Source organism: Pholcus phalangioides, unplaced genomic scaffold (genome assembly GCF_987345545.1).
Source record: "Pholcus phalangioides strain wild (caught in Gottingen) unplaced genomic scaffold, Ppha-v1.0 ptg000001l_1, whole genome shotgun sequence".
In the NCBI taxonomy this organism is placed as follows: Eukaryota; Metazoa; Arthropoda; class Arachnida; order Araneae; family Pholcidae; genus Pholcus; species Pholcus phalangioides.
The window spans coordinates 11,022,950-11,047,142 of NW_028301594.1; the positions used below are offsets into that span (position 1 = coordinate 11,022,950).

Sequence of the window (24,193 nt, forward strand, 5' to 3'; positions counted from 1 at the left end):
AATGAATTTGAATTCTACATCCTTTGATTGAAGAAAAAAACAATTTTATTTTAGTTTCGATGAACATTGTAATTGATACTATTATTATTTTTACATGTTGATTTAAACATGGCATCGGTATGTTTCAACCAATGATCAGCGAGCTAGAAAAAGAATATGATAACCCAAATTCGATTGTAAACAATATTCAGACCGGTCACAATTTCAGTTTCAGTATAGCGTTCCTAGAGAGTTATGTTCCAAAAATCAACCTGTTAAAGGCGCGCAGTGGAAGCTGTTTTGTTGATTGACGATTCTTGACGTGTGGAAAAGGTGGTCCCTGTCGACCTGCGGTTGGTTGCGTTTTTGTTCTTGTGTCCAATATTTTCAATTTTTTTGTCCTTTTGCATCTCTTTCTTTTGCTGACAAGTTCGTCAGGTTTTTTATTTTTTGTTCCGGAATAGTTTTGTCTGTGGTTTTTTCTTTTTTTTCCCCTCTTGCAGTGGCGAGAATTAAATAGCACGCCCCAGGGGTGGCGCGCTTAAGCCTAACCTCGGACATGACAAGTCTTTCTGAAACTGACAGTATGAAGATTATTGCATCGACTTCATCGGATAACATTACACAGTCTCTGTCTCACGAGAAAATGGAAGTAAGTGGTTCTGAGAAAAAATCTGACGAACATAATGTATTCACTTCTACCATGTCAGATGGTCAAAAAGCCATTCAAGCGGCCGCTCTGGGCTGCTCATCATTCCAAGTGATGGTGATTTCCCCGCAAATTATCCCAGCTTCGAAGCCTCGTGCCCTGCAGAAGGAGCTAAACACCTACATCAGGAAAAGCAAAGATATCTCAGAGGTGAAATTTACTCGCTCTGGAAAGTGCCTCATTCTAACAATATCAACAGCGAAGTCAACACTGGAGGCACTCATGATCAACCAACTTTTTGGAACTAAAGTATCTACTAAATTCCTACTGGAAAACTGTTCCACGAGATTCCTCGTCAGAAACATAGAATCAGACATCCCTGTGAATGAATTAGCAGAAGAAATCCAAGGGAATAATATAATCCCTCTTGAGCTCCGGCGTTTTATCAAGCAAGGAGTTCCAACCTCCACTGTGTTAGTAACAAAGCTGGGAACACATTTACCTGAGGACATAAAGCTTTGGTTCCTTCGCCAGAAGATTTCTCTTTTCATTGATAGACCGCGACAATGTAAACTATGCTTCAAATTCACACATATTGCAAAATATTGCCCAGCAAGGGCCCAATTTTGTGACAAATGTGGGGAGCAGCACCATGTATCAGTGTGTACAGCTAGTACACTCACCTGTATCAATTGTAAAGGCTCTCACTCAGCGCTTGATAAATCGTGTGTCCAATACAATACAGAATGTAAAGTTTTACAGATCAAAGCAGAGCGCCACGTCTCTATCGCTGTGGCACGACGATCTATTAACACAGAATCATATGCCACGATTACATCCAAAAGTGCTCCTCCTGAAAACACTCAGATTACTTCCACTCTTCAAAGTGAACTTCGTGCTTTTAGGGAAGCATTGATAAATGAAATCAAAGCATTGTTACAACCCTTTTCTTCACCACCAGCAAAAATTACTCAAGAATCTGGCGGCAAAAGAAAGATCACCGATTCGAGTGAAATTGAGCAAGTTGACCTCATCCCATCACAAAATCAAAGGTCCTCTTCCCGTTCTTCACGTCCGGGAAAGAAAAAGTGAAGGAAAAAAAAAAGTAATTTTAGTGTATCTTAGGGGATAAGTTCTCTCCTGGCTTTTTGTTTGTCCTTTCACAATTTTTTTTTTTTCATTCAACACTTCAATCAATAGACTTGATAGCCCATCTGGTCTTTCTATCACACAATGGAATGCCAGGGGTATAAAAAACAAAATCTCTTCTGTGAAACAATTTTTGCTTGAACAGTCTGACATCATTCTCATTCAAGAATCGCATTTGAATCCAATGAAAAATTTTTTCCTGCCTGGTTGCCATATTTATCGTCAAGACAATTCTTCAAATAAAAGAGGTCTTCTCACTGCTATCAAGAAACACATTCCTTCAAAACTGGAATTCCAATATTGCAACGACGAGTTTGAAGCTCTCGTCATCTCTGTCTATTTTAATGACAAAATTATATATATTACAAACTGTTACAGACCTCCTTCATCTTCCTTCTCCACTTCTTACCTCAATATCATAAAAGGAAAAATGGGAGGTTCTTTTATTCTGGCAGGTGACTTTAATGCTCACCATCCAGCCTGGATGTCTCGAGAAACTTCCTCCTCTGGCAAGAAAATTTATGACTGGCTCAATCTGAATAATATTGCCCTCATTATTCCATCCAGCCCCACTTACTTCTCTGCTGAGAGGAATTCTTTTATTGACCTGTGTCTCTGTAGCCCTAATCTATTTAGCAATATAACCTGGTCTACTGGGTCAGACCTTTATGGTAGTGACCACATTCCCATTAAGATTTTTCTGGGCGGGATTTATTGCCCGCATCAACAGTCTCACTACTTCATCAATTGGAACAAATTCAGCACAGGCATAGCAAACACTAGATTTCCTGTGTTTAACTCCTTTAATCACTTATATAATTTTATCAAAGATCAATTTCACAATGCTCGAGTAATCTGTGACGCTACTAAAAGTCAGCGGTTGCCTTTAAACTCAGAGTGCAGACAACTCCTTGTTAAAAAAAAGAAGTCCTTTAAGAGATATAGGCAGTCACCTACTGTCGGGAATTGGATCGAATACAAAAGAGCTCATGCTACTTTTCGACACAAATTTCGTTGCTTCAAATTTATGTTTTTTGACTCCCAACTCAGACAAAACAACAATTCAGTACATATCTACAAGATTTTGAGAAAATTCAAGTATATTGGTTCCCATACCTATGACTCGGCACATGCAGTCATTCTTTTTCAAGGCGAAACGCTCATTGACCCTCTCGAGCAAACAAAAGCATTCATGTCCAGATTCCAATGCCTACAACCCCAATCTACTAGTTCTCAAGTCTCCAGCTGCTATAGAGAATTTAACAGCCAGTTGGAAAAGAAGTTTACCTTTAAGGAACTGCAATCAGCAATCAAAAGAGGTAAAGACTCTGCTCCAGGTCCAGACGATATCCCCAACAAAGCCATTCGACAACTTCCTCCAGATATCCTGCAATTCCTCCTCCAAAATCTCAACTCTCTTTGGATTACATCTTCTGTTCCCGAATCTTTTAAAGAAGGAAAAGTCATCTTCATCCTAAAAAAAGGAAAGCCTTCTACTGATATTAATTCATATAGACCCATCACTATGATTAATACCTTTACAAAGCTGTTCGAACGAATCATTCTCTCTCGTCTTCAATGGATCTCTCTTCAACACAACTTTTTTCCTCATAATATCTATGGATTTCGTCCTAAAACAGGCACTGAAAGCTGTCTTAGAGATATAGTTGCCTGTATTTATACAAGTTTCTCGAAAGGCCACCAGGGCTATCTGATTGGTTTGGATATACAGAGCGCATATGATAATGTTCCTCATGATATTCTGATTCGTAAACTTTACAACATTGGTTTTGGTACTGTATTTTGCAAGTGGCTCCATTCATATCTGTCTAATAGAAATCATCACATTCATTGGAGGGGCCATACGTCGCCCAGGTTTCATATTAGTAAAGGTCTGCTACAGGGTTCTAGCCTTTCGCCTTTCCTGTTTTCGGTTTTTACACTAGACCTGATCCCGTTAATTCCAAATTTTGTGAAACTTTTTGTATATGCAGATGACTTGATTTTATATGCCAGCTCTCCGGAAGGATACCAAGCAGAGGTTTTTCTTCAGAAATCTATTAGCATTCTTAATTCTTGGGCACAAACGAATGGTCTTCAACTTTCACCTAGCAAATCTCAATTCTGCATTTTCTCTCGCAAAAAAACTAATCACCATCCTTCGTTTAAAATTCATAACTCCCAGATTCCTTACCACCCTTTCATCAAAATCCTGGGAATCTATTTCGACAAAACCTTGAACTGGAAGAAACAAATTCTTCATCTCAAATCTACAGGAGCTTTCTCAAATAACATCTGCCACTCTGTTGCACGGTCAGCTAGAGCCATTCCCTACATAATGTTAAAACCGATTTTCTTATCCATTATTTCAAATATCTTGGGATACGGTGCAATTGCTTGGGCAAACTGCTCGAAATCCCTTCTATCTTCTCTGGATCCCATATATCATTCAGCCATTCGCTCTATTCTTGGTCTTCCCAGAAGCACCTCGGTCATTAAGATGAGATCCCTCCTTCAAATTCCATCATTGGAGAACATTATTCTAAACAGAACTTATATGGCTCTCATCACCGCAGTTAGCTCACCATCTCAAAAATTTACTCTTCCTACTATGAATCGTTCTTCTGTCTTTGGAAATACTGCTCTTTGGAAAAATAGATGCGCCAACTTATCTATTTTCTTAAATCTGCACTCATTTATCCCATTCATGTACAAGGTTCCTCCATGGTCTGTCAACAATGTCTTCATTCAAACTGATGTTTGGGAATTCCAAAAAACGCCTAAAAGCAACCTCTCTTCAATTCTCTTCAATGAATATTTTGAATCGGTGAACAACAACATCATTATTGCTACTGATGCCTCAAAAGCCAAATATACAACTCTTGGTGCTTTTTTCCCCCAGGCTAATGTCACAAAAACATGTACTGCACATCCAAATGCATCTGTTTTCTCCGCTGAAGCTCTTGCAATTGCATATGGCCTCAACTGTCTCAACATCCAAGACAACCCAAACATCACAATTTTTTCAGACTCAAAAGCAGTTCTCCTTGCTCTGAATAATATTAGCATCCACTCACATTCTGTAATCTTGTTGCTCTATAACGTTATTGCGCATATTTGTTCTCAGATAAATTCGCTAACTCTTGTATGGGTTCCAGGCCATGTCAACATCTCTCTGAATGAAATTATTGATAAAGCAGTCCATAATTTAGCCACCACTTCTGTTCCTCTGACAACTCCAGCAGGTTTCTTCATTGAAGACTACAAAGTCAGAACCCGAGACATTCTCACATCAACTTGGCGGAATCAACTTCAAGTGGCTTGTCCATCTCAATTTTCTATTTTCCTCAATTTTGTTGAAAAAATCTCCAGAAAGATGTCATCTCGAAAAATTGAAAACCTTCTTTACAAACTCATTTGCGAGCGAGCTCCGCTCAACAAGTACTTACACACTATTAAAAGACATAGAGACCCCTACTGTTTCAATTGTCCAATGGAAGAATCTGCTTATCACTTCCTTTTCCAGTGTCCTTTCTATCAAAATATTCGCAAGTTTATCCTCATTGATCCTGTTTCAAAAAACTACATTTTAGAGTGGTCAGATCTGATTTCTCTTCCTCCCAACATTATTTCTTGTTTGGTCCAAAAATATATTTGGGCATCCCATCGTTTTGATTGATTGTTTTTTTTTTCTTTCTGTTCTATCATGACTAAAATAGAGGGCCTCTAGCTTTAGAAGTGCTGCATCGTTGCCCTGTGCAGCTGAAGATATCCCACTCTTCCTTTCCCTTTATTTTGTGTTCCTTTGCTCTTAATTTCTGGGAGCAGTCGACAATGATTAATATTTTTTTTCTTTAATGTAGAAAATCTCTACCAGCCGCAGGGAGAGGGCCTTGCTGTAGCCAAAAACCCTGCTAAAACTAAACCATTGATTGATTGATTGAGTTATGTTCAAAAATACTTTCCAGAGTGGATTTCTGTCAATTTTGTACAGCGTTGGCAGCAAACCTCTCCAAATATGGGATAAAAAGGTACCTCGTCGCTATTTCATTTCCGAAACTGTCACTGTGAATGTCAAGTTCATTAAGGCTTTTCAGATATTAATTTGAACTAAAAAAGAACCTGAACGCAATACGTGATGTCGTTTAAGCCTTTTTTCCTCCACTCTTGGTCAGGATTCCATAAGCGGAGTTGGGAGTGCCAAATTTGGGGATTGTTTTATGTCGCCAACTAATTACCTTGGCACTGTAACTCTTGTGACAGTAATGCTTTTGAAGCTAACATGCTATCCTTATCTATTTTTGCGCTATTTCCATTTCTTATTTTCACTAGCGTGTAAGGTCTAAAAAATTGTGTTCATCGTTATTGAAATTTATTTAGCTGAAGCCATTTGTCATCGTATATTCTTTGCTTGGGAATATGTTTTTTTTCTTTTATAGATGAGCATTTTTCAGTCAGACGAAAAACTCCTCGGTTTTTGACCGAATTCGGTACGATACCTGCAAAAAATTAGTTTCTCGCCTGAAATGTACCACTAACATGGTTTCAAACAGCAATCGCACCAAGAAACTTGGTTGGCATTGGATTCGCCAGAATAGGAACTTGAGTCCCTAATGCGATGGGTCGGTGAATTCTGTAGCCAATACGTTCTTCATTGGTTCCAGATTTCCTCCTCATGATTCCAGCTTGCCAAAAAATTAGGGCCAAATTTATATTTTGTCTGCCATCTTGATTTGCACGATGTTGAAGATGTTAGGCGAGCAAAAAAATACAGGTCGTCAAGATGGAAAGACTTTGGCGGAATTGGAAATCGCCAAATATCCCGTTTATGGAATCTTAGCCTCTCTCTCTCTCGAAAGTTTCTGTAAGGAATCACATATTTTCAAAGAGTTTTGTGCTTAGAAGTACAGTTGATTGACTAAATTAATTGTTTTAAAAAAAGTCTGCTAGAGCAAAAAGCGGTTCTCAACTAGATTGGGAGGAATAGTGATTTGGCCGAATACTGAATATTCTGCTGCCGAATATTCAGTTTTCTTTAAAATTTATTGCATTTATAAAAAAAATTACCATTTTAAATTGAAAATAAAATTATTGATAATTTCAACTGATATTGAATTTTAATTATGCTATTTATGATTTAAATGAATATTACAAAAGTGGTTACTGAAATATTTTTATTTTGTCATGATACTGACAATCAAATTCAACGATGATATGTATTTTAATATTACAGTGATATCTCGGCTAATGAAGACAATTCTTTCTGGAATCGTGTTTTCCACGTCCTTTCACTTTCCAGGTGAACGCACTAGACTACAGAGGCACAGAATTTGAGGTGTTCAACTGCCTACAGAGGCAGTTGAATTTTCTCTCTTTCCAAAATATATCTTTGCAACATCCAGTTGTTAAAACTTTCGTAGGCTGTTATTGTCTTCAGATTTACTGGACGATATTGTTTCTCAGTGCATTAGTGGCAACATGGTCCTATTGGCGTTATGAGAGTCCCCTGTGCACTTGCTGTGAAATCATATGCAGTGATCTCCCTTATATATTTCTCTTAGTCATGAGAGGATTTTCTGCACTCTCAGTCAAGGTGTTGGATTCGTATTTGTATATAGGTAAATGATGCTATTAACTTAATCTCTCTCTTATAGGCTATGTCTTGTTTCCTTGCACTGAGGTATAAGTGAGATAGTATTGTAATATCTTGTATAGCTCCCAATAGCTGAACTTTGGAGTATTACTGAGAAACATAAAACTGCCACTTAAAAAAATATATAAATAAAATATTTAGCAAAATATATTAATTTTACACATAGTTCGTGTTCAAAAGCCATAAAATGAAGTGAAAATATTTAACGGCATATTTTTGATTTGAACATATGAGGACTATATAATCGGTACTTTTTTCTCTCTCCTAATATAGGTTAGGAATGGGCACATCAAGCGAATCACTGATAATGACATACAGTCCTTGGTACTTGAGATAGTTGGAAATAATGTCAGGTATGAGTTATTGATTTCTCTTAAATGTAATGAGGGTATTTTCTTTTTTTTAATCATTAGTTACAATTACTTGCAATGTGTTGATATCTATATTGAACAATTTTATATGTTTTGTGTCATTTGATTTCAATATTACCCTTTTATCGGCCAAATTAAGATTTTAATTGGTTGTCTTAATTTTTTTTCTGTTATATTTCTCATTCTAATTTTTTAGCTTAAATATATCAACCATAAAATTCATAAAAAAAATTTCCTCTATGTTTTCTGAACTTGGATATCCATAGAAACAACATTAAAATTAAAAACAAAATATTTTATTCTTACTTAAAAATATATAAGGGGCCATTCAATTGTATTATGTATACAAATTTTCAGCCATTTTTGACCCCCTTCCCCCCTTGTCAGCAAAACTTTGACCCCCCCCCCTGTCAGCAAAATTTCGTCGGTAGCTTAGAATATTTCATATCTTCAAAAGGGGGGGGGGGTTGATGACGTAAGCAACCTTCAAACCCACCTCCCCCCCTTGTCATCAAAAGTCAGCAAATCCGAAACCCCCCCCTCGATGCTGACGTAATACTTGAATGACCCCTATTAAAAAATTAAGTTTATGGCATAAGGGCTCTTTTTTTAATCACATGAGATTTTATTTTAATTAATTTACAAACTAAGGTTGAAATATTAATGTGAGCAAAAGTTGGCCCCGCCCATTGGCAGTTAATTTGACAAGGTGGGGAGAGGGGGGGGGTAAAAGATGTATAAGATTTTTTTTAAGGGAGCAAGATATCTCTAGGCATTGCTAAAATTAGTTGATCTTACTTTTGTTTGTATTGTGGATCTTCCAGTTATGTGTTCACTTGTTTTATTACATGTATGAATATTTATATTGTGCATAATATATTTTTCAAGTATAAAAGTTTTTCAATTGCGGAAAATATTAGGGTTGATCTGATTATATTGGGTCAATTAATTGATCAATTGCACGGCTTCCACTTATCCAACTTTTCCTACTTTTTGGTAAATGTCCTAATGCATAACAATAAGCATTTTTAAGGCATAAACAATATTTACAATGCTCAGCAAAAAACTAGAAATGAAAATGCTTCATTTGCCAAAAACTATTACACCGGCACTGAACATTGAAAGGATAAACAGATCCCTTTAAAAAAGGGATGGACAACACAGTAAAACCATGTGGTTCATCTTGACTTATTTACATCAGACCTTGTAATTTACACATTTTGCACTTTGCTTTTGAAAGTTTTCTTGAAAGAGGAGGGCTGCAACTAGATACTTTGTCTCCCGGGGGAAGCTGGAATTTTGGTGCCCCTTGCACGTAGAGGAAGCCGTTAAAGAGTGAATTCGGCTCCCCTTCTGGTTCAGCGCCTGGGGCACTAGACCCGCCTGCTCCCCCCTAGTTGCGGCCGTGTGAAAGTTTCTTTCTTAAAAAACTTGCATGTCTTCATAATCTGCTGTGCATTGCCAAAGAGAGTTGAGAGATTGAACTGTGGAAGACTCCAAAAAAAAAAAAAAAAAAATGCAATTTATATTGTGAGGAGAGACAAAAGAATAATCTGTGGTTGCTAGTACCCTGTTTCGGCCAAAAAATTGTTTTTGTAACCAAGTAATTTCTGTCGTTTTGCTTTGGTCCCAATCAATTTTACATAGTACTAAAATAGTGCTTATGAAAAAAAAATTTTAGAGATTTTTTAATTATGCTATGATTAAGTTGTCTGGGGGGGGGGGTACCCTCTCCCGTCCTACTTTTCCTAGTAGGAGCCCATGATGATTTTGATATTAGCCATGACACATATATAAGTTTGCTTATAGAATTGATTCTCGATACATAACTACTCCCCCTTCTTCCCATTAAAAACAGATGTTATGTTGGGAGGGTCGGTATGCAGAAAGTAAAACAAATATTATAGTCGTTCTATAAAAATATTTGGGAACTTATCCTACCAGTCATTGTATTGTTAGAATGGTCAATATAACATAGGGTCGTTATAATGAGCATCAACAGTAGCTGCAAAATCTGCCTAAGTATTATTGTATTCAAAATGCTTTTAATTCCTCACTTATAGAAGCTAAGAATACTTCATTTATAGATATGCATGAGTTTTTGCATCATTCTACTTAGCTTATAAAAAATTTAATTTTTCTTTTTGTAGCACAACCTACATTGCTTGTCCAGCTGACCCCAAAAAGACCTTGGGCATAAAGCTACCATTTCTCATCCTCATCGTCAAGAACTTGAAAAAATATTTCACCTTCGAAGTTCAGGTATGTAAATGCACAATTTATTGAAACTTCTTTGCCATAAACCTTTTTGTGAACATACATTTTATAACCATATGGAAATACAGTCAAGTTCCGTTATAATGAATTCCAAGAGACTGGAAAAAGCACTTCACTGTAACGAAATTTCGTTATGAAGGACTTCCAGGTTTTTGCATTGTTTGTATGAAAACTTATCTGGAGGATTTTTACTATAACAGTATTCATTAAAATGGTATTTGACTGTACTATGGCCATTTTACTCAATGAAATCCACCATTACTTTTTTAAAATTGTATAAAATATTTGGCTATTGAAAAGTTATTTAATTCTAATGTGCTTCAATCAATTAAAGTTTTATATTTCATATGCACAACAATATTTAAATAGACATGATAAATTAAAAAATGTACAAAGAGGTATAATATGCTTATAAATTTCACATCCTGGTCCTTTCCCTGCATGCAGAGAAAAGTGGCATTTATCTAGGCTCATATTGAATATATTCAAAAAACTGCATTATAATTTATAGAATGTTGAGCAGTTAAAAAAAAAAAAAATTGTCTTTTTTTTCCACACTTTAAAATGTGCTTGGGTCCAGAAATTTGACAAAATTGAACCTTCACACAATTTTCCCAATTTACTATCATGCTACTATCAAACACTCAAACTAATTTGACCCTCACTATATTGGCTTTCTTCACCTATTAGGCATGATTTGTTTTCATAATTATCATTCTCTTCCTTTGTTGTCTTCTTTCTTGTGAGTTTTTTTTATTTGCAAGATTGGCAAGACATTTCTGGTTTTGTCTTTACCTATTGAGGTTTTTGTCTTTACCATTTGGTATGGTGCAGTTCAATGTTTTCTAAATTTCATTGAGTCTTTCTCATTTTTAAGCTGTACCATTCTTAAATGTTTGCTTCTTCATTTGATTTATAGAGTTTATGATATTTCATTGGCTCCCACAGTTCTATTTGCAAATTATTTTCTTACTTTGTTTGTCCATTCAGCTGAATTTTTATTTTATTTTTTTAATATTTGAACATTTCGCCAGATTTTTTGCATGTTGAAAAATTGATGAAATATATTGTTCTTGTATCCCTACATCATCAACACATACAAATTTTTAAGATTCTGGAGTCTCAAAAACAAAAGTCTTAAAAACCCCTTTTTTATATGCTATCAAAAGGGAAAGGTTTTTCCTTCGCTTTTTTAAAATATAAAGGTGGGATATATATCATGAATTTATATGTTCAAGGTAAAAAATGTTTAAATGAAGTGTTTGTATTTTAACTTCTAGATAGTGGATGACAAGAATGTTCGACGAAGATTTCGTGCTAGCAATTATCAGAGTACGACTAGAGTGAGGCCTTTCATCTGCACGATGCCACTAAGACTTGATGATGGATGGAACCAGATACAGTTTAATCTTGCAGATTTCACTCGGAGGGCTTATGGAACCAACTACATTGAAACATTGCGTGTTCAGGTAAAGACTCTCTTACAAGTCATGCATTAAAATCTAATTTGATGCATTTTTTTTTCATTCAGTATTCATTGGTTTGTAGTTTGTAAATCATAGTCAAAATTTTGTTGTCCCACTTTTTCTTTCCCTACTTTTTAACTGGTCCATAGATGATAAACTTAGTAGGTTTTGCATTTCTTTCTTGCACATAAGGCACATTTTCTGACCACAGTAGAACGTTTTGAATTTGAACTTTTGCAAACTCCCCTTGAATTTTCTATCTAACTTAATATTAAAATTTCTTGTTTAATTCTAAAAATCTTTAAAATTTTTTGATAGTTCGAAGTTGGAAGAAAAAAATAATGATTTTTGTATGAGCAAATTTAGTTTGGGAAATTTCCACAAGAAGCCTGACTGCTTTTCTTGATCAAGTTGTTAAACAACAAATTTTTAAATACTAATAAAAGCTTGAAAATTCTTTTTTTCCTCTTTTTTGACATTTTAATGCCCATTTTAACATTGTTCAGGTGGAGCGCATCAAGACTGTGTACCCACTTGATACTGATTATGTTTTTCAACCTGTAGGTCAAGGTGCAAAATTCAAAATCTGAATCTTTTTGTTGTCATTAAGAGTGTGGAAAGTATCAGAAAGTTCAGCCTGTAATATGTGAATGAAAGTATATTTCCTTGATAGCATAAGAATAAGTAAAATTTGGGAAACAATTTCGTAACTGATGATCGTGAACTGTTTTCATAAATCAGGCTTTGCACATGGTCAAGAAATTCTGCGGTGATGCTGATTCCAGAACAGTAGAATAATGTAGCAGCTAAGATCAATTATATGTATTATAATTAAAAATTATTTAAATTTGACAAAAATAAAAATTAGACAAAATGTTAATAATTGATAATTATTTTCCATTGTGAATGTTGATTATTAAGTTCCAATATGTAGTAATTTTACAGATCCAGGATAGATTAATTGAATAATTCGAACTTTTTTCAGTGACTTTAGACTTTGAATTAACCAAGTTTGACTGTATTTGCTCAGTTTAAGAGCTAAATAATGAAAATGTGTTGTTTATTCAGTGTGTCCTATATTTTTTATTCATAAAAATTATTTAGAAAAGGAGAAACAAAACTGGTATATAAAACAACTCTGACCACACAAATAGGTTAAGGGTCATGCATACATTCTGATTCACATTCCGGCAAATCTGATTGTGAACACAGTGGTATTTGCCATATTCACATTCCATTTATCTTTACAGACAGACATTCTGCTATGTACCATTCACTAAAAATTCTGAAGAAGAATGTGTGAGGGACATGTATAACTAGTAGTAGTCTCTAAACTGAAAGCTTAAGCAATTGCATTATTAATCCTTAGACTTGGGATTGCTTCCATAGAACCTAGCACTGTAACCAGAGGCATATTTTACTATCCCTCCAAAAAAAAAGATAAAATGAAAGTGCTCAGTAGAGACCTGTATGTGAAAGAGAGTTCGGCAAAGATCTAATGGGAAAGCTCCCAGGGTTCAATCAAATGATGTGATCCAAATACTCAAACCTATGTGCAGAGTGTATTTCATATTCACAAAGAAAGTGAGCAGCTATTTCTTCCTTATACAAACAAACTCTACAGGTTGAGTCACTATTAACTCCTATGACATTAAGATTCTTTTTGTTGGTCTACTGGTCACTGTACCAGTAGACCAACAGCTCTTCGAATGCCATTTTTTCTAAGCTTCATCATCTCCTTCTGCCTGAAATTAGGACAGTCAAAATTTATCTCTTTTGCCCGTCGCTGAACTCTAATGTTCAGCCAATCTTAGTACTGTTTTTTCCTGAATTAGTTGAAAACAGTATCTCTAATCAATTCCTGTGAAATGCTCAAAGCTTGCTCATTACCAATGAAGAGAGTCTTAAAGGCTGGTACACAATACTCTGACGTCACGTCAGGGACATCGTAAGTTCTTATTTGTGGAAATTCTGATATGGGGAACTATGTGACGTGGGAATATCCACGAATCAGAATTCAACAAGCAAATTTTATAACAATCAGAAAAAAATGTTTGATACAAACACAAAATCTGTATTCAAACCCACAATCACTGACAAAATAGTGATTGGAAGCAGGCAGACTCTACACCACAACTCAATTCAGTGTTTACCATCTTATAAAGTACAGGCAAACCTGTCAGATAACAGACAAATAATAAAAAAAAAATTAAGAGAAACTAGAATATATGTATGTGTATGCCATCTATATATCATTTAAAGAATTTTATCTTAAAAAGAAAATTTCAAATCATTGCAGAATGATTGAGTAGACTATTAGGCTTACCATTTGTGGATGATGGAGCACCCTGAGGTTAAGCAAAATATCAATTTATCACCAAATTGTATTTTATTGAAATTCTGTTTCTTTTACTCTCACAGATTCATGCCAATTGCAGAGTTCGCAGAGTTTACTTTTCTGACAGACTATATTCTGAAGATGAGCTGCCTGCAGAATTCAAGCTTTACATACCAACGCACAGTAAAGTCAAAGCAACAGCTTGATGATCATCTCCCACCCCCAAAAAAAAGCAGCCTAGTCTTTTCTGCAAAAACTTGTTGATGAACGACAGACATATTTTGTGATTTACATTTCTTACATCATTTTTATATTAAACCCTTTTTTGTTGGCGCATCAAGTTGTATTAAAAAAAATTCTAATCTTAAGAAGAATTGTTCTTTTCATCTATCATAATTTTTTTCAGCTCTTTCTTCACTCAAATTCTTCATAATTTAAATGAATATGATGAAGCATATGTACATCAATCCAGTTTTTTTATTAATGAATATACAAGTATGTGACATGTATAAATTTTTTATACATAACAGCTATTTCAAATTTAAGAATGTATCAGTACTAGTGCTAAATGTTTTGGTAGTCAAGTGACTGGGCAGTATTATCCTTCTATTTTGTTATGGTTTTTCATGCTCTTCATAGAAGTTTGAACTACAAAAAATTCTTATTTATAAAATATTGATAATACTATTCTATAATTTACAAGCGGATGCTTTAGAAAGCATTATCTAACCATTATAAAATTCAAGCATTCCTTATTAATATTCCCGGGGTGGCTGGGGAGAGGGGAATAACAATAGCATATAAATATTTTCCTATTTATATTGTGGCATCATTTTTCTTGTTCCGGGACATTAACAATTTTATTTTTCATTAGTACGAAACAGAGGTAAGGAATAAAATGATACATTTGGTTGAAAATGTATTCAATTGTGCTCACTCTCAAATGAAATTAAAAAAAAGAAAAACAATATTAGATAAAAAGCCTTGAAGCAGTTTAGAAAATGTTTTCAGGAATAAATTCTCTCAATAAAAGTTAATTTAAGCATTCTCAAGTGGTAAATATGTTCTTGCAGTTTCAAAATAATTACAGTATTTTTCCCTATAATTGTTTGATTTCATTATTGTAACTTTCCTCATGCGTGCATTATTTCTTCATTTATGAAGCACACTAAACTCTGAAATAATAAATTCATGTTAATTACCACAGTATTATGGGAGAATTCCCAAGTACTGTATAATAAACAAATAAAAGATTGTGGGGTTAGTGGTGGTGTTAAAGATGTAAATCTGATTGCCACATATGAAAAATCACTATGTAAACAGTTTCTGAAATATGCAAAAACTAAAGCAATATATTAATCATGGGTCTCCAAGTGTTTCCCCTTATATTGATTTTTTTTACAAATTCAAAGTGTAAAAAAATATTTCCATATCAGTATGGAGGAGGCTGACAATGCTACCAGCTTTAGGATGAAGAATCATTATTTTTGTTTTCTTTTCCTTTGCGAATTAAACATTGAAAAATTAAAATTAAAAATTAATTGAATTTACCAGTGAAAAGGCCTGGTCTAATGGAAAGGGGGCACTCACTTAAGATCTCAGCCTATGGGCCCAGCTCCATTATGTGGGCGCCCTGTCTGCACCCCGCTCACTATTTCAAAGCCCATGGTATTTATACATAAATACCTTTAGAGCAATTGACGATAGAAGATTTAGCGCGTCTTATGGCTCAAAAATTAAATTAAAAACCCCCAACCCTCTGTTATTAGGGTCTAAGGTTAGGGCTGGCTTCTCTTTAGTTCGGCCTTGGGCAAATACGAATTTTCGGGGAACCTTACGTGTTCGTTAAGGCAGAGGCGAGAAGAGGTCCGTGCCTATAATACAGAAAGCAGCCGATTTCGGGGTCCTGGGCACTTGCCTCGTTTGCCCATGTGAGAAACGGGCCTTGCCTAAGGTCATGGCATTTATATGGCAGGGCCGCAACTAAATGCTTGGTCAGCCGGGCAAGCACGCATATTAACTCCCATCTGCAATGTTGAAGGGGAGGTTAAAGAGTGAAATTGCCGTCCCAGTTGTGTGTCTGTTATATTGCATCTATTTAGATGCAGCTTCAACGTTAATTTTAAAACTTTGGCATTCCTTTGTATATTTCTGTTTTGCTATTCTCAATTAAGTAGGTTTCAATAATAAGCCGTACATTTAATCTTTAATGCTGGTTCACAGGCCACTATAAATCATATCGGATCTGTCATACGGGCCCTCAATTATCCATCACATTGCGTACAAAACGGAGTTTTACTGTTACACGCGTGTCCGGCGCTTCGACTTGCTAAATTGTTCGAAACGTTGCTGGTAAATCAGCTGAAGTCCAATCAATAAAGTCACTTTTCATAATTTGTTCGCATCTATGTTACTCTCATCTACTGAATATCCAACAACTTTCTGTATTTGTGTTAGTTTCGGGAGTAGAAAAATGATTATAAATTTCTAAGGACGGGCAAGGTTTCTTGCCTTGAAAGCCATGTAGCTATAAAATTATTTGTAACATGACAAATGGATCGTCATTGTCTTCTATCGAGCAATATTCCTACGGGTGCTCCACTTCGAATTTCACAGCATATTCTTGTTTTTATCGAGAAAGGAACCGAAGTTTAAAAATTGAATTACGTCGATAATTATAATTACGTATTTGGCGATCTTCGATTTTTTTTAAAATCAAATTGTAACAGTAATTCCGCGTCATTTTCTATTAGGTAATTTTCTCATTTTTCATGATATTTTTTGGAAGGATTTAAATTAAAAGGTATCTTCTTATGCATTGAAATGAAAAGGTTCATTGGAAAGATCCGAAGCTGCTAACATTTTACCCCAAGCTTCTTTTGATTAAAAAAATCAATAACAGAATCCTCAGTTTTTTTTTTTCTCTTTGTAATACATTTCAAAGCAAACAAAGAAAAAAACGTGAATGTCAAGGATATTTTCTGATTTGATTATCAACTAAAATCGTATCCCTAGGAGAATTTTCGGAAACTCATCGTAAATATACGATGTATTCAGTCGCTGTGCCGCATAGCGAAGATTAAAGTGAATAGCGAATCTCTGCGGATTTTTAGATTTTTAAAAATGTCCATTGAAAATGTAAGATCGCACCTCATTGGACAGCGCGTGCTCTTACCGCCCACAAGCGACGATACGACCGAAGCTTATGATTCTTTGCTTTTTGCTGCGGGGAATTTCTTATTTTATCCCCTCCCGCAACCCCTGCTACTACCCTCACCCTCTATAGCGGATGGTTCATTCCGGTCTTGCAAGCGTCTATCTGTCGCTGTGCTAGCAGCAGCATTGTGAGAAGGACGAGGAGAAGAGAGAGGTGAAGCCCAGTCTTCGTAATTGCTAACAAAAATATATAGAAAGGCTGAGCGAGAAAAAAAAAACGGCAAAATGGTTACCGCATTATGCTTCGATTGATTTTTGAAACGAAATTTAGATGTTCTGGAAGCATCGACGACGTTATTTCGCCGTGATTTTCTTCGAATATCCTTTTGAAATACTCCGTTAAAAGATCTCGTCTGCGTCAAAACTTAGCAAATCAATTTACAAGCAGCCTGCTTTTATCGATCTCGCTTATTACCGTTTTAACTATTAGGTAGGTGACGATTGTTCTCTCCCTTCCTCCCTCTCGCTTTCTCTCTCTCTCTCCCGCTTGTAATGGCCTTTGTGTTCTATGCATTTTTGTGACTTTTTCCTTTGTTTGACTCGTTTTCTCTGGAGCATTTCTAACAATGTTTTTATTTTTAACTTGATGTTTGCATTATGTCATAAGGCTATGGACGGCCCCTCTTTTTTCGCATGCGATCATGGATTCAGAAGATGATGAGGGGAAATTTTTTCCGTTTTTTCCCCCCCTTGTCGGAAAGGGGGCTTGGGAGTTTTTCGCATTGTCGCTACCCGTATGTGAGTAAATATGAGTTGATGTAAATATGATTTAACTCGTGTTGTTGAGATGTAATCGTTTAGATAAAAAAAAAAATGGCCGCTTCCCCCCCCCTCCTTTACTTTTTAAAACCAACTGTTCGGGATGTTTATTAATTATTTTCCCCCTTCGTAGCGGGAACAGGGTGGGTGCGGCGAGGCTTAGCAACGGTAGGCAAAAAATATTTTTGATTTAAGGAATGGTCATTTCTTTCCCCTCACTCAATAATGAAACTTCAATATCGCGTACTTGAGACAAGTTTATTTCGTGTTTTAATTTTCTTGTATTAACGATTAATACATTTAGTGTCGGGGTTTTTTTTTGTGGACTTTCGTTTGTTTGTTTTTTTTTGCCGTGCATAATTACTGCACCATTTTTGACATACCGGATCTTTTTTTTTTTAGTGAATTTAAATTTTTTTTTAAAATTGTATAAACCTCATTTAGTATGTAAACAAACATATTTGTGCACTGTGAAAGTTTTGATTTGTTTCTCTCGGTAAAGTTATTAAAAAATTTGAATTTTTAATTTAATTTAGAATCACAATTTCAACATTATAATTCAAATATTTATTATTCAATTTACAGAGAACTTTGTAAACTTTGTTGTTTTCAAAAATTATGAATTGATATAACATTTAAATTGGTTGGATTAGTTAATTTAAGTGAGTTTAGTTTTATTCAATTGTATTAAATCTTTATGGATTGATGCAGTCATTTAACATTAAGATTAGAAAATATTTTGTCAAAGTTGTTGAGTTTTTTTTTTACCTCTTATCTCTATGTATTCACGAACAAAATAAAAACATCAATATCCACTCATTATCACTTCGTTAGTTTACTCGGGTAATATTCTGTAAGCAATGTTGTCAAATTAATTTCAATTCCGCCAAGGTTTCTGCCCCTTCGTGACAGATTTTTTTTTTTTACTTGTCAAACATCCATGACATAAAAATTTGAGAAACAGCTATTGTCTAATTCTTTTTTTTGGCTGTGTGTTAGTTTTTTTTCCTTGGCAAGGAAAATTTCCTAAATCATGAGAAGTCATCAAAAGTGAACCAGTCGTGTTTTTTGACATGTTTCTGGCCAAAGAAAAAAATTGGCAACACATAAAAGAATTATTACTATGGTTGTTAACATGAAGAAATGACTATAAAAAATGGTCTCTTTTAAATGATGTAATGATCAGAGCACATAAAAAAAAACTGGGTTCAATAAAAACAATTACAAGATTAAGATTATAACCACTAGTATGTAAAAAAATGAAAATTGGAACATGAATGTATAACGTGAGAAAGCAAATTCTAATGAGATATCCCAACAATAAAAATAATATAACATTTTGGAATAATTGTATATATGATACAAGATATTTATATATAAGTATCTTGTATCATAGGTATATAAATAAATATATAAAGACTTGTATCGTACAGAGGGTGCTGTTTGAATCAACTGCGTCGGTTTCAATTATTCAGTATCATTTTATAGTTTTTGTTTATATGAAAGAAACTATGAAATGCTATTGAATAATTGAAACAGATGCAGTTGATTCAAACGGTACCCTCTGTACAAAAGCCTATTATTGCTATCGACCTCTAGGGATGATGACTTCACCTTCAGACATTTGGCAATAGCAAAAAAAAAACAAAACAATCTAGAAGCTGGTTAATTTCCCATAAGGGTGATCAGTGATAACAACTTTGTTCCCATGCTGAAATTGGCATCCTTACAAACAGATTAATATTTGTTAATTTTATGAATATCGACCTTTTTTATCAATAGCATTAATTAGTGATATATTGAATTTTTTATATATAATTGTAGCTTTTTAAATTTCCTTCACATTAGATTGATTTCATGTTATGAATTGCATTTACAGTGCAAGACATAATTATAAGACATTTAAATTTAAATAAAATCACAAGAAGGGGCGAAGTAAAATATGTCAAAAATTTCACGTTGTTTTATGATCGTTCAAAACAACTTTATACCAAATATTAGAAATTTGAAAAATATTTTCACATTATTTGATGGAAAAGTACAAAATATAGTATGGACAAAATTGTAAGACTTGATTTGTGAGGAAAAAGTGAAATAAAATTCAAACAAATTATATATAAATTTATCAAAGTGTTTTGTACAACCACCTTTGCTGCTAATCACACCAAAAATGTGATTTGGCATGGATTCAACCAAATCAATGAGAATGTCAGAAGAGATATCTTTCCAAGCCTGTGATATGGTGGTTTTTTAGATGCTCGATGGAAGAAACGACTCCTATACCTATATATGATCTGCAAAGAATGTCCCACAAGTTTTTCATGGGGTCTAGCTCAGAGGAACAAGCCGGCCATAAAAGAACATTGATGTTTTCGTGCTTGAACCACTGCTTTGTGTGACTTACACATGAATTGGTGCATTATTTTGTTGCAATATGTAATCTTTTCCACAAAGAACTTTATATATACCAAGTTGCTCATGCAATGGGTCTACATAGCTTTTTTGAGGTCATCCTTGGAGGGTAGAAAAACTATATCAGCCTTTCCTTCGGCAGCAAATGCTTCCCAAACCATTACTTGAACCACCACCTATTTGACGGCTCATTAATTGTTACGATGCAACCTCAAATCATGCCAATATGAATGAAAACCATTTGGACCATGTCTTACTTGTTTCTGTCCTTTCAATTTCTTACTTCAATTCACAAAAATATTCAAATATCAAACTATCAATTTTTCATACGTCCTTGTGATTTCACTCACAATTGTAAATGCCATGACTGATATGTAGTTTCATTATTGTGGAAATATTCTTTCGGTTTTTTCCGTCAATATTCGTGGCATCATGTGGCATTATGTCTTGACTGTATTGTGTATGTGTTGTTTGTCAGCCGTGAATTGACTGCCACAAAAGTGGAGATTTCTTAGTATGAAAAATAAATATTGCAACTAATTTCTAAGAAAAACTAATCTTAACTTCTCAAAGAATTATGATTAATGATACAAAATATTTTTGGAATATTGATTACATTCTGACGAAAAACACATTTTTTTGTGTTCAGCTGACCCTTTACAAAATTATAAATCTACTATTACTAAACTACACATGCTCCTTGTCCATATTCCTCGGTGGAACTTCTAACTAATTGGTTCGTGTCGGAATGTCTGTGCTGTGAACCTAACGTAAAGTATGTTTCTGTGTAATTCCTGTTGTGAGCAGTGTGCTGCCATCGGTCATCAATTTTTCTAACTATGAGTGAAGTGTAATGATTGAATAACTGTATTGTTGTAGGTCTGTTGTGCTCTCTGTGGTGAGACTCTTTAATGGGGAGATCGGCTTGCATGCGCGTCTTAAAGTTGGGAATCACAGAAAGCCAACTTCAGCAGATCACCACTGTGGGACTTGAACCCGGGTCCTCGCAATGCGAGTCCGTCACTATGACCAGTCGACATCACAGAAAAAATTATGAATCTGAAAACTCTTTTCAGAGAAAAAATGAAACTAAATTTTAAATTTCATTTGTTTTTTGTAAAGAAAAAAACTGAAAAAATCTCATGAATCACACTCTCCATTTTACAAATTTTATGCTGAGGACAACACAAAGTTTTTCATTTTCTGTCGGCATGTTTTGAGAATCAGTCAAACCAGTGGCATCAGAGCTTGAACATCTGTTGTATTTTGTAACACAGGCCCAAGCGTCCCCCAGAATAAATTCTTAAATAAAACTCAATGTTAACAGTTGCGGGTCTAAAACATTTTGGATATCCAATTTTAACTTTTGAAATTTCTAACCAATTGGTGCATGCCAATGTTTTGTGTACCTGATGCGAGGTTTGTTTTTGAGGAATGTTTTTAATGTGTTTTAATAAGTGCTGCCATCAGTCTTCCTAATTTAAAAGCAAGCAACCTTGCAGATTATTTTGCCTGTTGTATTATGCATGAATTTTGAATGTTGTAGACCAGTGGTTCTGAACTGGTGCTCCACGCAGAGCCCTTGGGCTCCGTGGTGACTCGAGGGAAAATAAAATCAGTAGATTTGATCGATAAATAAAAAAGGCCTATGGGGTTTTTCCATAAAAAAAAATTATATATATATATGATAGGTCTTCGAGTGAAACAGGGCTTTGCCATAGAAATTTTGAGAAAGGGCTCTGCAAGTCAAAAAAGGTTAAGAACTGCTGTTGTAGATTAAATTGCTGTCTGTGGAATAGATATTTTACTAATTGCAGTATGAGTTATGAAAATTTTGGTGATTTCTTTTCTCATTAAGTAACATCAATAGATGTCAGTGCAAGTTCATTCTTAATTCTTTAACCACTAACTTTGGGGTTGGAGGGTTGAACTTATACCAGGGCTTGACAAGCACCAGGTTGCCATAGAAACTAGAAAATCAGTGTTGTGTCTAAAATGTTCTGCATGAGAAATTAAAGTGAGAGATCATGTGAAATTAAAGTCTCTGAATGACAATGTATCTCCCAACATGAGAGGACAAAGTCGTGAAGAGATTTGAAGCATTGTGTTTAAATTTTTTCTTAAAAACAAAATCATGCTCTTAGTTGCTAAGAAATTTGGCTGGCATCTAATTTTTAATTTTTTTGTGAAGCCCTGGGTATAACTAAATTGGAATCTGAAGACAGCATAAAATTATCAGTAATTATGTCAGTGTCTGTGCTAGCATGAAAGAGGGTCCCAAATAAGTCAACGAATACCATGTGTGGAGATAAGGGGCATTGCCTCTTTAGCGTCAAAGGTGGAGTCGACTGATCTAATGTATATATATATTGACATCATTGTGCCCCCAGACTTCCAAGTCTATCTCTGCCTATGATTATGTTATTTCGGAATGATTTGGTTGGGAGAATAAAACGTTTGACACCTATGAAATTTTGCTGTCACCTAAATTTTCTTGATTTGTCAATCCTTGGATTATGCTGGCGGTAGCCTTTAATCCAGGAAAGCTTTTTTATAGAGACAATGACAGTTAAAATATGATTTTATTTCTTGGTCTATTCATTCATCAATTTTTGTTTTGAGTAACATAATTGACAAGAAATTGAATATGAACCGTTTAAACTGCATCTAAACGATTCAGAATTGGTTTTGAGCATTTTATTTAACAAGTCCCTTCTAATCGATATTTATTTATAGAATTTAAACAAATGGTTATTACGTGGAAGGTGCAGTAGATATGATAAGGTCAGATGTTTGTATTATATAGCTACCAAGTATTTTCTGGATTTTCAGAGAAGTCCCCAAGTATTTTCTACTTTATCTCTAAGAATCGCGAAATTATATCTGCCGAATTTCGTCTGTAAATTACTGAAAATTTTTTTTTGGAAAAATTATTCTTGAATTTATTTTGAAAAAGGAAGTTGAAAGTTGCTTTCTCTCCCGAAATGGTGATATTGGTGCACATACAATTGAATTAATAATATATGCAATTAAATAGAATACACAATATGTAACAATTTATTGTGATGATGACAATTTACAATGTGGTGACAATTTACAAGTCACAAAGGAATACATCATTTTGGCATAGAGAAAAAATTAGTCAAATAGCCAGTGTTTGGTCTCAACATTTGAATCAAGTGGCTGGTATCAGAAATGACTAAACATCCCATTTTTGAACCCGGTGATTTTTTTTTTATTTTTTTTTATGCAGTTTGATTGGATGTTATTGTAATAATAGCAGCTAATTTAACTTTTTGTTAGGTGACAAGTGGCATTCCGACAAACCAGAGTTGATAGGTTTTTCTCTGTTTAAACCATAGTATCCCAAACTTTTTGTCCCATCGCCCCCTTCAGAAATTTTTTTGTCATCACCCCAACTCAAGAAAACCCATAGGATTCTATGTTATACCTGTAGCTTCTACCCCCCCCCCCCTCATGGGTCTCTCCATCGCCCACTTTGGAAAACACTGGTTTAAACTGGCACATCAAAAACCTTCCAAAAACCTCAAACATTGTTTTGTAATATAAAAATTCCTGTTGAAAATACACATACTGATTGCATGTAATATTTAATGTCACTATGTTATAGAAAGAATAAATACTCTTAATATATGATAGTGAAATAATTTTTGGCTCTCTACAGAATTATTTTGGACAATAAATGTATATATTTTTTCTTGTAAAATATATAATTTGAGTAGAGCATAACATAAAAGCTGAAGGAAAACAAACTATTTGATATTCTTCAATTCATCTTCATTTCCGAAGATGAGATTCTCGACCTTCAAAAATTTCTTTTTTTTCATACATATATATATGTGCATTGATATAAACCATCTGCTATACTCTTTTCATAACAGATGCTTAAAAAGTTCTTTTACA

General features: G+C 34.6%; 2 protein-coding genes across 5 annotated transcripts in view; both read left to right on the forward strand.

Annotated features, from left to right (window-relative positions):
• Nucleotides 1–118: 118 nt before the first annotated feature.
• On the forward strand, nt 119–14,932 carry Bug22 (cilia- and flagella-associated protein 20). Of its 2 annotated transcripts, none has more exons than XM_089252850.1 (6): nt 119–229; nt 5,720–5,808; nt 7,704–7,783; nt 9,952–10,063; nt 11,359–11,547; nt 13,966–14,932. In XM_089252850.1, exons 2-6 carry the CDS (start codon nt 5,725–5,727, stop codon nt 14,086–14,088), a joined length of 588 nt encoding a protein of 195 aa, XP_089108976.1. In that variant the 5' UTR covers nt 119–229; nt 5,720–5,724; the 3' UTR covers nt 14,089–14,932. The 2 variants fall into 2 exon arrangements, with proteins under 2 accessions (XP_089108976.1, XP_089109053.1); XM_089252927.1 differs by having other exon boundaries at nt 138–332; nt 5,641–5,808.
• A 2,271-nt stretch (nt 14,933–17,203) lies between these two features.
• The window catches only part of LOC149089864 (uncharacterized), a 41,933-nt gene continuing 34,943 nt past the window's right edge, over nt 17,204–24,193 (forward strand). Inside the window, exon 1 of one of the 3 annotated variants that reach the window (XM_089253038.1) lies at nt 17,204–17,528. The gene's annotated coding sequence lies outside the window, so the exon portion shown is untranslated. Of the gene's footprint in view, nt 17,529–17,587; nt 17,837–24,193 lie in introns of those variants that run through there. The other 2 variants (XM_089253054.1, XM_089253062.1) reach the window with 2 other exon arrangements.

What these genes read in the sequence shown, in the direction of transcription:
- Bug22 (XM_089252850.1), top strand. Translation starts at nt 5,725, where the DNA reads ATGTTCAAAAATACTTTCCAGAGTGGATTTCTGTCAATTTTGTACAGC. An exon ending in TCCAAATATGGGATAAAAAG is followed by an intron (nt 5,809 to 7,703) that starts GTACCTCGTCGC and finishes CTCCTAATATAG; the next exon opens with GTTAGGAATGGGCACATCAA. An exon ending in ATAGTTGGAAATAATGTCAG is followed by an intron (nt 7,784 to 9,951) that starts GTATGAGTTATT and finishes TTCTTTTTGTAG; the next exon opens with CACAACCTACATTGCTTGTC.